This window comes from Centruroides vittatus, unplaced genomic scaffold (genome assembly GCF_030686945.1).
Source record: "Centruroides vittatus isolate TY-2023 unplaced genomic scaffold, ASM3068694v2 contig_1089, whole genome shotgun sequence".
NCBI classification, from domain to species: domain Eukaryota; kingdom Metazoa; phylum Arthropoda; class Arachnida; order Scorpiones; family Buthidae; genus Centruroides; species Centruroides vittatus.
In genome coordinates, this window is record NW_027120700.1 from 447,404 (window position 1) to 467,292 (window position 19,889).

Consider the following 19,889-nt stretch of genomic DNA (forward strand, 5'->3'; position numbering starts at 1 on the left):
CGCCGTATCTGTAATCGTCAAGTTAGCTTTAATAAATCTTTGTTATTGTTTTATCCGTTGTAATGTCCTTTATTCGAATGTCATCATCCGCCGCTCTACCGTCGAACCCATTCACTTCCTCCACTCGCATCCACTCGCGTAACGCGTAACTCCTCCGAACCGCCATCTTGACGTGGGCAGGTCTCACGGACCTGTTAGCCGACAAAAAGGAGGAACGAGAAATCGGCCGCCTCCCGGCACCCACACAAACAGTTGCGACTGCCACCAGGACATTTGAACAAAGCGCATTAGGGTACATCCTACATGGCAGTGTATAGCAACTGTAGGTGGAAAGAATCTTTGTATGCACTTCCAACTTGCAAACGACCTCTGTCCAGAATGGATGCATGTTGTTTACAAAATGGTAGTGAGATGACTTCATTGAATGCTTGCTATGGAAAATATGACAAGCATTAAAATGGTAAATTTGACAGGTAATTTTTATTACTAACTAGATACACAACAAATACAGAGAATCTTCATAGAATAATAAGTTTAAAAAGTTTTATTTTTAAAACATTAAATTTACAAAATCAGAAATTATTAAATTATGTAAAAGATTATATACTAACTAGTTTATGGTTACCATACAATTTTCAGCACATTGAATATTCAATCACAAACTTTTCAGTTTTGTTCAGAAGCCCTCTTCAGATGAAATAACCAGCTAGAACATATGGAAGTTCAATAGAACTATAACTTGCTATTTCACCAATTTGGTTTCATTTAGAGATCTTTGAAGAAGACCTCTGAATAAAGCCAAAAACATTTGTGATTGCATACTCAGTTGCTGACAGTTGTACAGTATGGTAAACATAAACTAGTTAGTAGCTAAGCAAGATTTTGCTGGACTGAATAGCAAAAATTTTTTTTATTGACAAATCCATTCAGGTGGAAGTGGGCTTCATCCAACACCCACAAATTGTTAATGACGTCATTATCCTTTTTTTACTTTTGTTACCACTTATTCATAAAATTCTTGTCACATTGGGTTTCAGTTTATGGATGATCTGTATAGATGGAAATTTAAGTTTGCTGACAGTATTCTTTGATCACTGTAAAGATGCAGAATGATGTTGAACTGAACATTACAGGCTTCTTTTGATGGCAGCTCAAACAGCTTTGATATTTGGCATATAAACAGTTTGCACACTACCTGCAGGTTTCTTTTTCAGAGCTGAACTTGTTTCCTCAAACTTTCATACTAATGTATTAATGACATATGCTGACAGAACATAGTCATGATATCCTAAATTGAAATGATGTCAAGTTCTCTAATGCAGCTTCCACACTGTCATTGTTCTTATAAAATGCTTTGACCACAAACACACAATGCACGTCACTTCACTGCTCCATGATAACTAAATGGCAAGATCTCATAAGCAGGGTTCAGTTCAGTCAGTTCCACTTACCTTGCAGAGCTGTCACCATACTTTCAAAATTTCTTGTCTCTGAGTTACCATGTATGTATGTGTGTTCCTATATTCCTTATATTATCTCTTTTCAAATGTTTGAAAGCAATTTTTGATGAAAACAAATATAAAACATTAATAAGATTAATCAACATTTTGTTTGAATATAATTGAACCGAAATTAAATTTTTTTAAAGTAATGTGGAAACTGATTAATCTCAGACGAATGCATTTATTTGATTTTAATTTTAACTTTAATCACACATTCAAGCGATATACCTACTAACTTTTTAAATAATTATAGATTGAAAATTTAGAAGATCTACTGAAAGAAAAAGACAATCAGGTTGATATGGCTAGAGCAAGATTGACAGCAATGCAAGCTCATCATTCATCATCCGAAGGAGCTCTTTCAAGTTTGGAAGAAGCAATTAGTGATAAAGAAAAGCAAATTTCTCAGTTACGAGAACAAAGAGATAGAGCTGAACAAGAGAGAAATGAAGAAAGAGAATTACACGAACATGAAATTGCTGAATATAAAATGAAAATGCATGCACTTGAAAGTGAGATGGAAAAATTGCAAGTTAGGTTAGAAAAAGCTGCTGCTGAAAAAGATAGGGTAGAAGTAAAATTAGAGAACTCTCAATCAGAGTTAGGGCAAGCCAGAGCAGAACTTGATAAATTACAAGGAGAAATGAGTAAGATTCAAAATGAATGGGAACAAGCTAAATCAGAGACATCGTGGTTATCAATGGAAAATGAACGATTGAGAGATCAAACTGATAGATTAAAATCTGTTCAAGAACGCACTCAAACTTCTTCTGTTGGTAAAAATCCATTATATCAGACAGAAGAAACAGATAGAATGCAAGAAAGGTTAGAGCGTGTTCAATCTGATTTGAGACGTGCACAAGCTGAGTTACGTATGAATCAAGCTGAACAGGATCGTGCACGTGGAGAAGTTGAACAGTTGCAAGAAAAAGTCGAAAGATCACAAGGTGAAGTTTATAGATTGAAAGCTAAATTAGAAAATGCTCAAATAGAAAAGGAAAGTTTACAAGAAGAATATGATCGCGTTCAAGCAGCTGTAGCCCGTTCCCATTCTGAAAGAGATGCCGCATTAACTGAAGCAGAAAAGTTAAGAAGTGAACTAGAAAGAGTACAAGCAACTTTAAATAAAGCACAAGTTCAGCATGAAAAAACTCAAGCTTCCTTAGATAAAGCACAGCTTGATACAGATCGTATTCAGGAAAAATTGGATAAAGCAAATGCTGAGATACGTAGACTTCAGTCAGAGAGAGAGCGTGCTCAATGTGAAGTTGAGAGTTTACAAATACAGTTAACACAAAATCAAAATCAGTCTCAAAGATTACAAAAAGAAAAAGAAGTTTCACAATTAGATGCTGAAAAAATGAGAGAAAAATTTGAACGAACTCAAACTCAATTGCAAAGAGTTCAAAAGGAAAAGGATGTCCTTCATAATGAAGTAGAAAAACTTCAAGAAAGAGTTGATCTTCTTCAAACTCAGTTCAATAAAGTGCAGAAGGATAAAGAAAATGCTCAGGCTGAATTTGAAGTAGTTAGAGATAGATTAGAGAAAACTCAAAATCAGTTAGAAAAATATCATGTAGATTATGACACTTCTCAAGCAGAATTAAGAGTCTTAAGAGAGAAACAAGATAAATTACAACAACAATTGCAAAAAGCACAGGAAGATAGAGAGTTATCAAGAGTTGAATATGAAAAACTTCTTGAAAAACTAGAAAGATCTCAGTCTGAATTGTACAAAATTCAGTCTAAATTTGATCAGTCACAAGCAGAAATAGACAAATTAACATTAGAATTGGAAAAATCTCAAGTTATATCGGCCAAAGCAAAAGAGGAACAACGAAAATCACAGGAAGAGTTTGATGGTCTTAAAGATTTATATGCTAAAACATACTCTCAGCTTTCTAAAACAAAGGAATCTGAGGAAAAATGTAAAGGTGAATTAGATAGATGTCAAATGGAACTTGAAGTTATTCGAGATAGGTATGAAAAATCCCAGGTAGAACTAAGAAGAATACAGTCTGAACGTGACAAATTACAGGCAGATGTGGATCATATGTCTATTGAATTGGATAGGATACAAACTCATATTGGTAAAACACAAACTAGCCATGAAAAATCACAAGAAGAAATTGCTAGAATGCAAGTAGAACTTGAGAAAGTTTATGAAAAATTAGATAGATCTCAGGTTGAATTAAGAAGAGCACAGAATGAAAAAGATAGAATTCAATCTGATAAAGAAAATATTCAAGCAGAGTTGGAAAGATATCAAACACAAATGTCAAAGTATCATTCTGTTCAAGAAAAATCACAGGTTGAAATTGAGAGGATTAGAATTGACATGGAAAAAATAAAAGATAGATATGAGAAAGCACAATTAGAAATTGAAAAATCAAACCAACAAAAGGAAGTAATGTCAGCTGAAATTCAAAAGCTTCAGAATGATCTTGATAGAATACGAAGTGATAAGGGAGTAACAATACAAGAAAGAGAACGATATGCAAATGAAATAGAAAGACTGCATATTGAAATTGAAAAAGTAAAAGATAAATATGAAACTGCCAAATTAGATTTACAGAGAATGCAAGATTTTAAACAACAACAACAAGCTGATATTGATCAACTTCATAAGAGAATAGATGTAAGTCACACAAAAACAGAAAAATATGTTGAGGATCATCAAAAACAAGAAATTGGTAAAATAATGATTGAATTTGAAAAAGTGAAAGATAGACTTGAAAGAAATCAGATAGAATTACAGAAAACATGTCAGGAAAGAGACTCATTACAAGCAGAATTAAAATCTTTACAATTAGCTTTAAATAGAACACAGTCACAGTTAGAAAATGCTCAGTATAACAAACAAACAACACCAACTGATTCTCAGCAAACATCTAATGAAATTACACGTCTGAAACAATTGTTAAGTAAATCTGAAACAGATTTACAAAAAACATTAGCTGATAATAGTCGACTTCAAACAGAAATAAGTAAATTAAAACAAGATTTAGAAGATGCTGATGTTTATATGGGAAGGTTTCAAGAAAATGAGGTAAAATTAAAAAGAAAGCTTGATAAAATGCAATCTGATTGTAAAAGAATGCATGAGCAATTAGAAGTAACTCAAACAGAATTACATAGAACTGTTGAAGCAAGAGATAAATTGCAGAAAGAAGTACAGAATTATCAAGCCGAACTTGAACATGCAAAATCTGCAGTATCGAGTATCAAAACACAACAAGTTCAGCAAGTATCCAAAACAGAATTAGAAAAGTCACAGCAAGAAGTACATAGAATGCAAAGAGAATTACAAAAATTAGAACAACAATTACAAAAAACTACTTATGAAAATAAAGAACTACATTCTGAACTGGAAAGAGCTGTTGATGCTATTGCTATACTAGAGAAAGAATTAGAAAACTCTCATAATGAATTAATGAAATCTAAAGAGCATAATAAACAGCTTAAAGCTGAGCAAATGAAATTACAGAAAAGTTTTGAAAAGGGAATTCAGAATGATGAATTAAGAGCTGAACTAGAACATCAAAGATCTGAAACAAAAAAAATGGCTCAAGAAGCTCAACAGTTAAGAAAACAATATGAAAGAGCTCAAGAAGAAATAAAAAATTTTTCAGTAGAAAGAGAAAGATTCCAATCTCAATTAGAAAAATTAGTTCAAGAATTAGAGAAAAGAGAGGTATGTATTGTAATATTCACATAATTTTGAAATTTCTTATTTGTGTTACTGGATTTTAAAGGTTTTTAGTGTTTGTCATTACTTCCAGTAAGTGAGTAAGAAGATATCTTTATTTCTTATTTTATTGAAACTATTATTTCTTTAGGCTGATCTACAACAATTACATCGACAAGCAAAAAAAGTTCCTCAGGATCAAGATAATGAATTGCTAATGATAAAAAAACACTTGGAAGAAAAACAGAAAGCATTAGAAGAAGTAGAAAAAAGCTTGAAAAAAAGAGCAGAAAGGATAGAACAAATGGAAACTCATTTACAACAGGTTTGTTATTTAAAAAAAAAAGCATAAGTCTTATATTATTATGATTGTATCAATATTAATGATATAAAGATAAATTTTTTATAGTTATAGACATGAAACTTTGTGTATGTGCATGCATGCATACATGCTTTAGTACAATTATATTTAAAATTTTCCAGTAAATTGTTTCTTATGTAATATATACTATAAGAAACATTCTATATATTTATGCTGTTCAGAAAAATTATTGGAAAATTTCAGATAAAATCTGTCTTTAAACAAAATATTTTGATTTAAATCAAATATAAGATCATTTTTAATATCTTATTAAATATCTATTGAACATAATAAAGTTTAAGTGCTGTTACTATGATTAATGTTTTCAATTTAAACATCTTAATTTTTTCTTTAATCATAAGTTATAAGTTGATTTTTATTTGTCAAATAACTTTAATGATTTGACTAATCAAATGTCACAATATAAATAGGCTTGTATAAATTGACAATTTTGACATTGCACTACATTGTATTTTCTCATTTCTTGATTAAAGTTTTTTGACAAATAGGATTATTACTATTAAGATAGTGGTAATTTTATTAAAAGTTATTGACTCATTAGGTCAATAACTTTTAATGAATAGCATTTAATATGAATTTAAAAAATGCACTTTTAATGAAATGAAATTTGATGTTTTAAATATAGGGAGGTGGAAGAAATGAAAAGTTTATGAAACAGTTTAATGAATTACAACATAAATATATTGAATTAGAGAAATCAAAGTCAAAAGCAGTTGAAGATGCAAACAGATCTCAGGCAGAATTGGAAAGACTTCTTCAAATTATGACAAGTACAGAAGAAGAAAAATTTGCTTTGAATAACCAAATTAAGGAATTACAGGAGTATGTATTTTTTAAGGATTTATATTTTTTATCATTTGACAGTTATAAATAATTTCACATATTCATTATTCATAATAATATATTTGCTGTAAAGATAATTTAGTTTTTTACTATAACAATGAGATATCTATAAGACGACAACATTAATTTTTCTGTAGATAAAGTTGCATAAACCATAACAGGATAAGCATGGTGAATTGATGTTGAGCAGTGATTGCTGGTTAACATCAATTCACCATGCTTAGTAATTAGGGCAATGGCACTTGTTGTTTCATATGTATATGTGCAGTAATGTAAATGCAGTGTATGACTGTTTTCATGCAGAAGTTGTTTTATGTGAATGGAAACAACTACTTAGTTCTCAGAATTTAAGTAGCTGTTAGCCTCTTGATGAAATCTCTAATTTTGCCAATAAAAACAGTTAAAAATTATTTTTTAATATTTTAATTTAATGTCTAGTTTTAATTATTTATAAGTCAAAATAATACTGTTTACTCTTCTAAAAAAGTTAAAAAGTCTGAGATAAAGATGAAAAATTGACATGAAACAATGTAGATATTAATATTGATACTTTTAAAAAACAATTTTATTTACATGTTAAAACATGCATAAATTTTTAATTATTTAGTGCACTGAAGGAAAAAGAAGCACAATTAAATAATTTAAAACGAACGCACCAAGCTGAAAAAGCACATGCTGTTCATTTGATGAAAGAACCACGTAGAGAAGAAGAGCATGCTAAAGACGCTGGCAAATCTCAAGTAAGAATATTAATATATATTAAAAACTATACCATAATATAAAATGAAATGATGAAAACTAACAATACTTTTATCACTAATCATTGTTTTGCTTCAGCAAACTGGGCCTGCCAGCTTCTTTTCTAGTTTCTTCTAAAAATGAGTTTTGCTACCTCTTTTATTTGGAGTCAGTTTTGGAATGCTATTTGGTTATTGCAATGGACAATTTGTCTTCCGTAATTACCCTTTGGGTAACAAAATACTGATAAAATAATAACACTCTGCCGTAATTTTTTACTCTTCTTTCACATACTCATCATCACATTGGTGCAATTGTCAAATTCAGCATGTTCAATGTTGATTATATCTGTGTTTTTGTGCCTTTTGATATAAATACCTTTTATGAGAGATGACTATATGCATGTTGGCTTATATTAATCTCATTAATTTTATTTATTTTTATATTTTAATTTATAATTATTTGTTCAGTTACTATTATTTTTTTTTTTTTTTATGTGTCAGTATTATTTTTATTGTTTTTCTTTTGCCCATTATGCACCCACTTCTCCACTTCAGCCTTGTTTCATATACAAGTATGGATGAAAATATACAAGAGAGGATAAAGTAATGACTGCCAAGCCTAATATTATTCATGAATGGTGCTATTAATACATGTTGTTTTAGTATTCCTCTCTTTTGAGAAGAGGAATGAAAGTGAAAGGTATAAATGTTTCTGTATTGATTAAATTTTATTGTTGTTTGTACTAACTGTTTTTATTATTATTTCAGATGAAGGTGAATGATTTTAAATATTTTAAGATAAATGGAAAAGAACTAAAGAAGGTATTACATTAGTTAATTATTGTTTTGATTAAAATAATTTTAAAGTTGAAGAGTTAATTTATAAGAATACTTAAATATTTTTGTGATGTTAAAATTAACTAATATAAAATTAATAATAATTTAAAATTGAATAATATATTTAATATAATTTGCTTACATGAAACTAATTTTAGTTAAAGTGATAATTTTTCAATTACATATAGATTAATTTTGAGAAATGCAAGATATTTCATTCAAATTCATACAATTTAGACCTTGAAGCATCAGAAGATTAATGGTTTAGTCATCTAAATTTGTTAACTAAATTAGTTCTTGTTTTGAACTTAATTTTATTTATTGCTTACATCATTCAGGGCTTAAAGTGACTCTCTTTTTTAGCTTTTTTTCATAGCTCCTCTTTTTTTAGCTTTTTCTGAGAAAAACTCACTTTTTTAGCTTTTTTCACTTCCCATGTGAAATTTTTTTTTTCGTAAATGCGCTCAGGAGCGAAATAGCGACCAGCACGTCCCCATATGCCTTATGGACCGTGCGCGACATGATAAGGCACTGTCGTATACACATGTAGTGTACTACATTTATATAAACTAACAAAACGAGGAGCTTCCCAAAGCTTGATACTCTGCACATGCTGTAGGAATTTGCACGTGGGTTCTCCTTGCTTGTATCCTTGTGAAATACCGATCTCCGCGGCACTTCGATATAATCACGCTGCATTAAGACACAAGTACACTTCTAGTTCAGCGTTAAGAGTGATTTTTATACAGCATTATTTTTAGCATTTGTATTTATTTAAGTGCAGTGGACAAAAGAAAGAAATAGATTTTATTTAATACTAACAGTAGAAACTCATGTTTTAGCAATGGAAAATCGTATAGAACCCAATACTTTCTGAAGTAAGTTGCTAAGCAAATTTCTTCCCAACCGCCTGCTATTCTTTAGCTTAAATGATGACATTACTCGTTTTTGACTACCGTAGAAAAACCAAAAATAATAATTGTTGAGCGATAATAAATTTGATTTCTACTGTTATTATTAAATAAAACGTTGTAGGACACTCATTTCAAAGCTTGTATCTTTCTAGCACTCTGTAAAATTAAAGATTGAGCGAATCTTGTGCCAGGAAATACAAGATTTTAAACTAATATCCTAAATATTAACTTCTGTAGAGACAATCTTTAGACAAAGACAAAAGTTTGGTTTTAAGTGGATGCTTATATATTTGGCATGCACCATGGTTTTCTGTATTCTGTATATAACGGTGTCCTTCATTTTCCATTTCGACAGAAACTATAAAACTCGTCACGCACGTGCGCATTCGAACAGCTGCGGTCAATCCGGCACCAAATTAAAAAATTAATTTGTAAATATTTAGCGTCGAAAAACCGCTATTTTCACTTTAATCTAGCTTTTCGATATGCTTCTAGTCGAACTCAGTAAAAAAATTAATTTAATTATAATTTATTGAAGATTTTAATTTTTTAATATTAGAAAGTAATTAGCATAAATTACATGGTGCCATGTCTCATCTTTGCTCTTGTTCAAGTTTATTGTCCTATACATGCGCCCATGTTCGTTTTTACTTCTGCTGGGGTTTTATTTCAACTTCAACCGTTTGGCTACGCAAAGTGGGGAGATGGGCGTCACGTGGTCGCATACCTGACTTTTTAAAAGTTTCCTTACCTCGAAAGAAACTTATATTTTTTCTCGATTTTAATTATTATTAACTAACTTTTTTGATGGATTCTTATATCCTTGTATTATCTAAAGTTGCAGATATCAATGCGTAAAACTTTATTTAAAAAATTGTTTTTCTTATATTTTAAAATTCAAAAATAAATTAAATATCGGAAATGCTAAACTATAAGTACAGTGTGTTTTACATTATCATTGCGAACAGATACAGCCAATTATTTTATAAACGTATTTATTATTTTAATTTTTATAAATTATTTAATTTGATGCAACGTGATCAATTAATTACTGTGGCGTGTTAACATGGGCGTAACCAGGAAGGGGCATGGGTGGGCACGCCCCTCCCAGTTAACCTGGCGCTCCTCCCAGAAAATTCTTCTTCTTCTTCTTCTTCTTCAATTTAATATGGAGATTATAGCCTTTGCGGCTCTTTCTCCGATCGACGTTGCCAGTTGCTAAGCGAAACAGCTAGTGAGGCTAATGTAGCGCTCCAGCGCCGCCACGTGTTGACTAGGAGTGATGGAGGCCGGCGGCCAGTAGATAGGTGTCAGCGTGCGCACCAGAGACATGTTTAGGGTCATCGTGTTGCCTAGGTCCTTGTGGGCTATAGTGTATTTGGGGCAGTGTAGCCAGTAATGAAGTGTAGTTTTCGCTGCGCCACAATGGGAGCACCCCGGGGAGTCGTGAAGATGCCGTGAGTAAAGGAAAGCATGTAACGGGGTCGTCTCGGTCCGGAGCCGGGCCAAAAGCGTCTCCGCGTGGCGAGATGACGCGCAACTGTACCTCCAGGAGGCGAAAAGGCGTAGGTGGTCCTGGCCTTTGTTGTGGAGCACCGCTGACCAGGAATCCGTCAGGGTGCCGATGGTGGTGTCCTGCAAAGCCCGGGTGAGGTCGTGTGGTGTGAAGGGTTTCCAGATGGAGCCACAGAGCAGGTCCCCAGAAAATTACAGCCTCTAGGCCCCCCATAGCAAACTCTGGCTACACCAATGCGCGTTAATTAATATGGAGGCGAGACTCGATTCAATTACTTTTTCATTTCAGACGTTAATTACAGTGTTATTTTAATGTAATTTTATACATAATGTATGTTTATTATAATTCATAAATCTATATAAGAATAATATCTGTGTCTAATAAACCAAAGTGATTATAAAAATAAAAAGCGTGCGTTCCATCTTGATCTTTTGTAAGCGAAATTTTATGATTTTAATTTTTAAAAAATGAGATTTTTATTTATAATTTCTGTAATTTGTTCTATAAGAGCAAAAAACTAAACTTATCAAATATCAACTCTCTGTAAATAATTTCATCATTTACTTATTAAGGTCAGATTTGTTAAATTTCATGGGATTGTATTATTTTTCAACTTCAGGGTAGTAGAAAGCTTTGTATATTTTCTCCCATAAAAGTAATAGACTCTGCCAGTTCCCCACTGTGAAGGACAACAAACTGCTAAATGTTTAATTACATTGTTTTCATAAACTCTCTTCTCTGTCAGTTGTGGGTCGAATAACTAACAAATTGTTTTATTGTATTCAGGGGAATAGATTTGTGAGACTAGTATTACCAGTAATGAATTCTGTAATTTTATTTTTAATCATTTAAAAAATATTGATAAAATTACCAAATAAATGATTGGGTCACAATTACTAGTGGTATTGCTATATAACAGACGTGGGCAAATGCGACTCCAAGAGCCGCATGCAGTCTCGGAGTCGCATTTTTGAGTTTTATGTGGCTCTTGCTGAAAGTGTTAATTTCTGCCTTTTTATTATTATTTTTACAGTTTTATTTCCACAATTTTGTGAAAATATGTTTATTAAAAAAATTCAATACTTGTTTTATATTATATAATAAAATTAAGGTACAGAACTGTGGCTTCCATGCATTTTGCAAAACCTACATTTCGGCTCCCACTGAACTTTCGCTTGCCCACCCCTGCTATATAATGAACATGCAACCCACTGATTCTGCCAGAAGTTGTTTTTTTTCTTCTTTAATTACATTTTTTTTATGAAGAAATCAAAAAATGTACCTTGAAATAAATGGCATTTGAAATTTGGCATGTTATATGGAAACACATTCTGGTAGTTATGTTACTATTCCATTTGCTTTGCTGTGTAATGGTGGGAATTCTGTATGGGGCACATGAAAACTTAATGCGGGCCTGTTCTGGCTTAATGCAGTCTTACTGGTCACTTTTCTGGAGTATAAACTCAGCCTAACTATTTTCATATTTAATCTTATCAGTCCACTTAATAATCAATCTAATATCATATGCAATGTTATTGATACAAAATATGTGTGCATTTTGTGTTTTTTTAATAATGCCTGTTTTCATTCATTTTAAGACTACAGTAGAGCGTCGAAAATTGGAGTCAATTGGGGACTGGGGTTGTTCCAATTAGTTATTTGTTCCAATTTCCGACTTTGTACGAAAAAATATATTAACCTGTTCGATGTTCAAATTTTTCTCCGTTGTGTGTCGCTTTGTGTTGAATTTTTCTCCGTTGCGTGTCGCTTTGTGTTGAATTTTCGTCGATTTTAGGCCTAACGAAAATTTTTATAATAATAATCGAGGCTATCGTATCGTTAAAAATTATTTCTGCATTTTGTACAAACAAAATAAATATATCGAAGAATATAAAAAACATGAAAATTATACTTTAGAAGTAAATTTAGTATCAAAAACGTTCGATTCAGCACGACACAGTCCGACTGAAAATTGTTCCGATTTTCGGCCATTTCGATTACCGACGTTTCCGATTAACCGACGCTCTACTGTATTAGCTTTTTTAGCTTTTTTCAGTGTGAACTCTCTTTTCTCACTTTTTTTTTATTGCCATGACTGCTTTAAGCCCTGATCATTAAATGAGATAGTTAAATAAGGTTAATTTTCATTTCACAGTTATAACAATCTGCTTTGGTTGTGAATTATTATCTTAAGTTGTTTCGAGTCATTTAGTTGAATTTATAATAAAGCTCTAAGTTTTGATATATACCTCATTAAATGAATGAATAAAAGCTTCAAGTTACTGATTGATGTAAGTTATTGGTTGTTCGGAAAGTAATTTCGTTTTTTTATTACTAGAGGAATTAGATGTATTTTTACCAGCCAATTTTATTTTAAACCACATTTTCATTATGTACTTTGACAGCTGACATTTTAAGGCTTGTTTGTAAAAAATTTTGTTCGATTCCGTACAATTTTGTTTTTTTTTCAGTGACCCATCAAATATGGAAAATCGAAAGCATCATTTTCGGCATATTTTACTTTTTTATAACTAAAAAATCAAAATGCTGTTTAAACAAGAAAAAAATTGTGGTACATGTTTGGAGAAGATGTGTTGAGAGAAAGACAGTGCCAAAACTGGTTTACAAAATTGCATTCTGGCAATTTTAATATCAAAGATACACCACATTCTGGATGGCCATTTGAAGCCAATGAATACAAAATAAAGGTACTGATTGAAGCAATCTGCCATATAACAACACATGAAATCACTAAGAGATTAAATCTGTTAAATTGAATCGTTTAGGGTACTTGATATATGGGTTCCACATGTTATTAACGAGAGATGCTCTCTATGGTGGGATTTTAAAGAAATTTTTTTTTGAGCTTTTACCAGACAATTTAACAATTGATTCGAAAGTGTACTGCCATCGAGTAAACAAATTGAGTAATATCATGAAACAGAAAAGGCCAAAATTGATCAACAAAGTGTAGTGTTTTACCATGATAATGCCAAATTTCACACAAGTTTGGTAACTCCTCAGAAACTGTTATAGCTTAGATGGGATGTGTTATCATACCAACCATATTCGCCAGATTGGGCACACTCAGATTATTACTTGTTCCGGTCTATACAAACTTTTTTTAATGTGAAATCATGCTACTACCAGAAACAATGACAACAGGTATTTGACCAAAATGATCAATATATAATTCAATAAAATATTTATTTATTATAAGAGTATTACGTTTATTTTTCTATGGAGAAAACGAAATTACTTTCCAAACAACCCAATAGTTGCAAAGCTTTTTATATAATCAGCAGAAGTTTAGTCTTATAATAAAACTCAAAATTATAATGTATTAATTAGTCTAAAAAGCAAAAGACATCAAATTATATAAAGTATGGTATTCTAGTACAGGGGTTTTCAACCTTCCACAGCCTTTGAAACCCTTCTAGTAATATTCTTCAAGGAACCCCTACATTTAGATAACAATTTAAGACAGTATTTTCAAACTTTGGTTATCTACTCAAGTTCCACCTAAACATTCTTTTACATATCACGAATAACTATAGAGGTATATATACTACTAGGGAAAAAAATGTAGTCAAAGACTAAAACGTTTTTGATAGCTACTATTAAAAACATTTTGGTAAATGTTTACTAATTTCTTAGCTACTATCTTTAGTTCTGTCAGTTTATCATAATTAATACAAGACATTTTATTTAAAAGTCAAAACAAAATATCTCTTAACAGGTGAAAATAAAGATATTTTGTTTTGACTACAAACTCCTCTCTTTGCTAATCAGAAACTTCACCAGTATAATAAGTCCTATTAAATTTCAACTTTCAATAAATCAGATATCTAAAATTAAGTTAATTCTGGCATTTTCTTCATGAATAAATATGTAATCATTTCTGTATATTTTATCTATTCAAGTAAAATATTAATTTAAGGTTAAAATAATTTATTATATACATTATACTGTATACAGGTATACCTCGAGTTACGTCGTTCTCGATTATATGTCGTTTGTCAAAAAAGTATATGGAAAAATAAAAATCAAGTTTAGGTCATTTTATTCGACTTTACATCTGTCTGCCACAAATATTGAAGTCGTAATATCATTAGAAAAGCGTTAAAAGCACATAAAATCATATTAAAATATGTACATTTACAGTAAATGTTAATATAATCATCATAAATCCTAGAGAACGAAACTTGAAAACATCTGTGTTTCTGTGTTGTCGTCTTATTTAGCGGTTGTTAAGTGCTCATTATTGGTGTTTTCCACCATAGTTTCGACTTACGTCGTAACTACACAAGTAAATTCGACTTAAGTCGCCTCTCCTGGAACCAATTACCGACGTAAGGCAAGGTATACCTGTACATAAAATTTTTGATTAAAAAGTAATATTTATTAGAGATTTTTAACAATATTTTATTTTTATTCTTTTCAGATTTTACTGATTATAATTTTTTGAAATTAGTGCACACTATGTTCTAATTATGCATTGAAGAAGTGAATAATTAATGGCAATAACTTTTAGATAAATTAAATAACAAAAGTCTATTATAAACAAAATTTATTTAAATGAGCAATTGACACAGTTTGTGTTTATTTGTTGTTACACTTTAAGATATTTATATTATTTCATAGTTAATTATCAAATATAACAGCAAACAACGAAATGCTAAGCATTAAATTCATTGAAAACAATCATGTAGTGGATATTAAGATATAAGAAGGTTTGACGGAAATTGACAAACCGTATTGTTTATTAAAGTGGAAACGTGTGAACTTTTTGATAAGCCTTCTTATGAGTTATCACATTGTTTCATACTGTTGTGAACATTTAACATTTTATAACAGTTAATGTTTTAGATATTAATGTATAAAACATTTATTTAATTAAATTTTAAGATTTGTCACTTTAACGAACTCTTATATCAACATCATATGAGAAACTATAATATAAGTTAAAATATTTAAAAAAATATTCATAAAGTCATTTTTCATAATTTATTTGATATATTGATCATGAATATAGTCAGGGATTTATTAAGATTTGAAATAATAATAGAAGCATATTCAATATTGAATATTATATATTGTATGCTTCTTGAAATATATTGCTGAAGTGTGTGTGTTTTTATTAAAATACTTGTTTATGACTGTGTGGCCATTTGAGATTACTTTCACTCATCCAAGGAATTAACTGTAACATTGCAGAATTTAGTCATGAAATACTATACAATGGAAATTATTATTATTTTCTCAAGTTAAAGAATTGATTTTTATGTGAACAAGAATATATTCCAGCCTTCCACAACAAATTTTATTTTGGTGTTCTGGGAAACAAAATTCAGACTTAGAATACTTTTAGTAACATAAGAAAAAATAATAAAAATAAGATATTGGATAATAAAACAATAATATACAATAATCATCAATAAATTTAAGTGATACTGTACAATATATTATTTTTTAAGATGTAATATAAGGTTTATATTATAAACTTATCGTACAAATTTAACATAAAATTTATAAATTTTAAATGAACATAAGCTCTTCTTCAAAATACCTAAAGTTTGATTTATGAGATATATTTTTAATTTATTATTATCTTTTTCAACCATTGAAAATCAATTGAAAATAACAATTTAGTTTATAGTTTTTAATAATTACTCTATAGAAAATTAACCATTTCAGTTATTTCTGTCATTAAAAAATAAGTACAAACTCGAGGAATTTATACATGAGCCTGCTTACAGAATTCTCTTGGATTGATTGAAATATATTCAATAATAAATCCAGTAATAAGGATTATAGATAAATTTCTTTGAAAAACACTCTCCCCACATTATCACCTTCCATTTTTATAATTCAAGCGTTTTAATCTAAACTATGCAATTATTAATTATATTGTTCTAGGAAAGTATGAATAGGTGATGGAATGAATGTTTGCAATTGTTGGAACTTGTTATTTGGTTTCCAACTATTGAAAGTAATTATTGATATTTGTTTATAGATAGAAAGTATAGATATAAAATTAATAATTATTCCAACAAGTTTTATTGAATCAACATTAATCTTGTTGAAATTTACAAATTCAAATATAATATCATCATCATGTGTTAATATATATGTACCTTGGTTTTAATTAAGGGAATATTTATGCATTTATAAATATCTGTGAAATACATTTACGGATGTGTGCGTACTTGATATGTGTAAAACGACTTTGTTGTTAAATATTGTGAAATTTTGTGATTAATGTAATCAATATGTTGTTATTCAAATGCTTCTATACAATTAATTGTAATTAAAATTGTACAAAAATTCGTTTTTATTTCAGACCACTGTTCTAAATTTTGTACTAATGCACTGTACAGAATGTGATGTTTTATAATTTAGAGAATACCATTAATTTGTATAGAGAGCACTGTTGTTAATATAACTTACATAGAAGATGATATAACTATTTGATAATGCTGAACATGCTCAAGTACTAAATTTAGAACAGACTAAGTGTATTTATTTTATTTCTATATTTGTTACTTTGATATTTTGCAATACTATTTGTGTAAGAATTTATATTGTCTGGACAATAGCTAAAATGTTTGGAAACCTTTTGTGCTTCTTGAAAGATGTTTTTAAAACAATATAATTTTTTGCAAATTTTAGTAAATGATATTGTATATGACAAACATATCAGTGAAAATATAGTTTAAATTAATTGGATATATATAAATATATATACATATATGACAATATTGGAAGATAGTTTGTGTTGTTTTCCGATAAACAATGGCTACTATATCCAGTTGTAATTCAGTATTATCATATATAAAAAAGAAAATACACACAAATGCACTTAGATGCAATATACCATCCATCGTATCACATGTTTTCAGAGAAGAAAACAAGTCAAGAATTATTCTTTTGTTAAAATTAAAATTTTGACGGAAAATTAGAAATAAAATTGGTCTGCAGTTTTAATATCCATATGAATTTTCAAATCGGTGTGTCTTGGATTTATAGATATAATTCTAATTAAAATTTGGAAAATATAAAAACTGTATTATTGGTTTGTCTGTTATTTAGAAAGTTAGAAGACTCCTCAATGGAGTTCTTCATTATTTATTTATTACAAATCTCTTAGTGTATTGTTAAATTATTATAATTTTGCAAAATATTGATATTACCAGTACTGCATTAATTTTTGTGAATTTACTCAGTATAGATTTACAATCGTTACAATATGGAAGTAAATGTCTAGATAAACAGTATTTATTTCAAGACAGTAATGTAAATACAGTATTAAGTTTCTGAAAATTCATAATAATGAAAATAAAATTACAATAAAAAAAATTTTCAAGAATGTTATCCTCTGTGTTGTAATCCAGTATATGTCATTTATGTAACTAATGTCAAAATTATAAAAAGTTATACTCTAGAAATATTTGCTTATTATTTAATATTAATAAAAATGATTTTAATATTAAATAAATATTTCTTTTATATTAATTATTTCATAATTTGACTAAAGTATATTTAGAATCAGATTGATTTACTAACATCATTTAAGTAAGAATCATGTGGCTGGAGTTAAGTTTTGTTCAGGTTGATCTTACAGGCAATAAGATAGTTGACATAAATCGTACAGCCAAGAAAATTTAGGTTAAGAAATGACTCCCCAACCTGAACTGCTTCCAGAAATTGCAAGACCCTTATCATTGGTTTACCAAATACAGTTCCAGTTCAGTAAACTTAATAAATTGTATACTGTCAGGTGATATTTGTATCATTTACTTAATACATTAATTTTGTATTTAAATATTTATTATTTGTATTCTAGTGCCATTTAATAACAAAGAAACAAAACAAAGATAGCATTCATTAACAATGGAGACTGCACATTTACAGACTTTTTGTATTACCAGTAATTTGGGCAAGGTTCCTCATTCAATATCAGTTATCAGTAATTTACTGGTATTGTTTCCTTTTCAAAAGAGCTACAAATATTGTAAATAGAAAAAACATTTACTGTGTAGTAAATAAAACTTTCTCTTTATCAGTGAGGTGCTGGCGAAACTTTCGGGTCTATAGGTCAAAGTTCACAGGGTTTCCCGTGGAGCTATTTCGGTTTTACGGCTTTATTTTATGCTTATAAAAATAAAATTGCACGGAAACAAATGAATGTTGTTCAAAATGTTACTCAGAATTACAAAAGCTCAAATTTATGCCAATTAAAACTTTTTATAACGATTTTACTAAACGGCATTCAGTAACGTGACGATAATTCAAAATATATTTTGATATACACATCGTTTCGTTACACTATTGTTTATAACATCAAAGTTGACGGCAATTTCCTCTACAGCGAGTTTGCTAAATTGTATGATTATAGGCCTACAGTGACATATAAATGGACTATCTATATTCATTCCGTCCTTATATCGAACAGTTTGTAGATATCTAGCCTTTCCGAATATTCAGCCGAGGCAGTTCTATCACATGGTGTGGTAGTCACATACCACAAGGCCCTCTGTTTCCATCTATAAGGAGATAGAATTCTGTGCTTACTACATCGGGCTAAGGAGTGGGGAAATTGTAGGGTTTTAGAAGAACCCTACAATTTCTTCACTGCTTAGAAATGAAAAAGATGTCATCGAGAAAAAATAGTGCTTCGTCGAAACAACTTGAAAGGTTAGAAATGTACAAAGCTTTCGGGAAAAGGACGGTAGTTAACTTCGAGGAGACCGACTATTTCGTCTAATATTAACTTTATCCAGTTTGATGTTTCATTAATACGTGAAACCCGCAACCCCGACGGCGACCGAGGAATCTCCGAAAAGCGAAATCCTAAGAATTTGATTTATTTCATCTAATGGTCGAAAATGGACGAAAAAGATATTTATCAAACGAATTTCGGGCAATTTTCGGAGATGATCGAGCCTCCAGACGCAGAATTTAAAAAGATCGTCTTTTATCTCTCCACGGTGGACATTCCGCACCACGTAAATGCAGAAGATGATTTATTTAAAGTTAATAAAAATACCGAAAAATCTTTATAATGCGGCCGAAAGTAAGTGAAGTCCGAGACAACGGGGAAACCGACGCGGACGAAAACAGACTGAGCCGCGGAAAAGCCGCCATTCTTTTTCCTTGAATTTCTTGCTTTTTAAAGGATCTCTCCCCTAAATTCTTAATTTGATCGGTTAATCAATTTGACACTTCTGCTCGACTTGGTCCACAAGTGTTGATCCAACTTTGAAACTTTTGCTCGCCATGATATTTTATTTTCTGACGACTAAGGATTTTTTTTCCTTCATTACTTACAACGCGACAATTTTGTTTTCGAAGGAATGCTACATTTATTTCCAAAATTTCGTCATGTTTACGAGAGTCAGAGTCAAAGCTGGATTTTTCCCACCTTTACAATCCCTTAGTTTGCGTCGCCCCGTGACCTCGAGGCT

At 30.3% G+C, this 19,889-nt stretch overlaps 1 protein-coding gene across 3 annotated transcripts in view; it reads left to right on the forward strand.

Moving 5' to 3' along the window:
* The window catches only part of LOC136975518 (early endosome antigen 1-like), a 57,101-nt gene extending 39,610 nt beyond the window's left edge, over positions 1–17,491 (forward strand). The window contains exons 7-13 of one of the 3 annotated variants that reach the window (XM_067270593.1): positions 1,756–5,196; positions 5,342–5,515; positions 6,198–6,394; positions 7,023–7,155; positions 7,253–7,855; positions 7,924–7,977; positions 14,867–17,491. In XM_067270593.1, the coding sequence (XP_067126694.1) occupies positions 1,756–5,196; positions 5,342–5,515; positions 6,198–6,394; positions 7,023–7,155; positions 7,253–7,291 (3,984 nt within the window). In that variant the 3' untranslated portion in view covers positions 7,292–7,855; positions 7,924–7,977; positions 14,867–17,491. Of the gene's footprint in view, positions 1–1,755; positions 5,197–5,341; positions 5,516–6,197; positions 6,395–7,022; positions 7,231–7,252; positions 7,856–7,923; positions 7,978–14,866 lie in introns of those variants that run through there. The other 2 variants (XM_067270600.1, XM_067270585.1) reach the window with 2 other exon arrangements.
* The last annotated feature ends 2,398 nt before the right edge of the window (positions 17,492–19,889 follow it).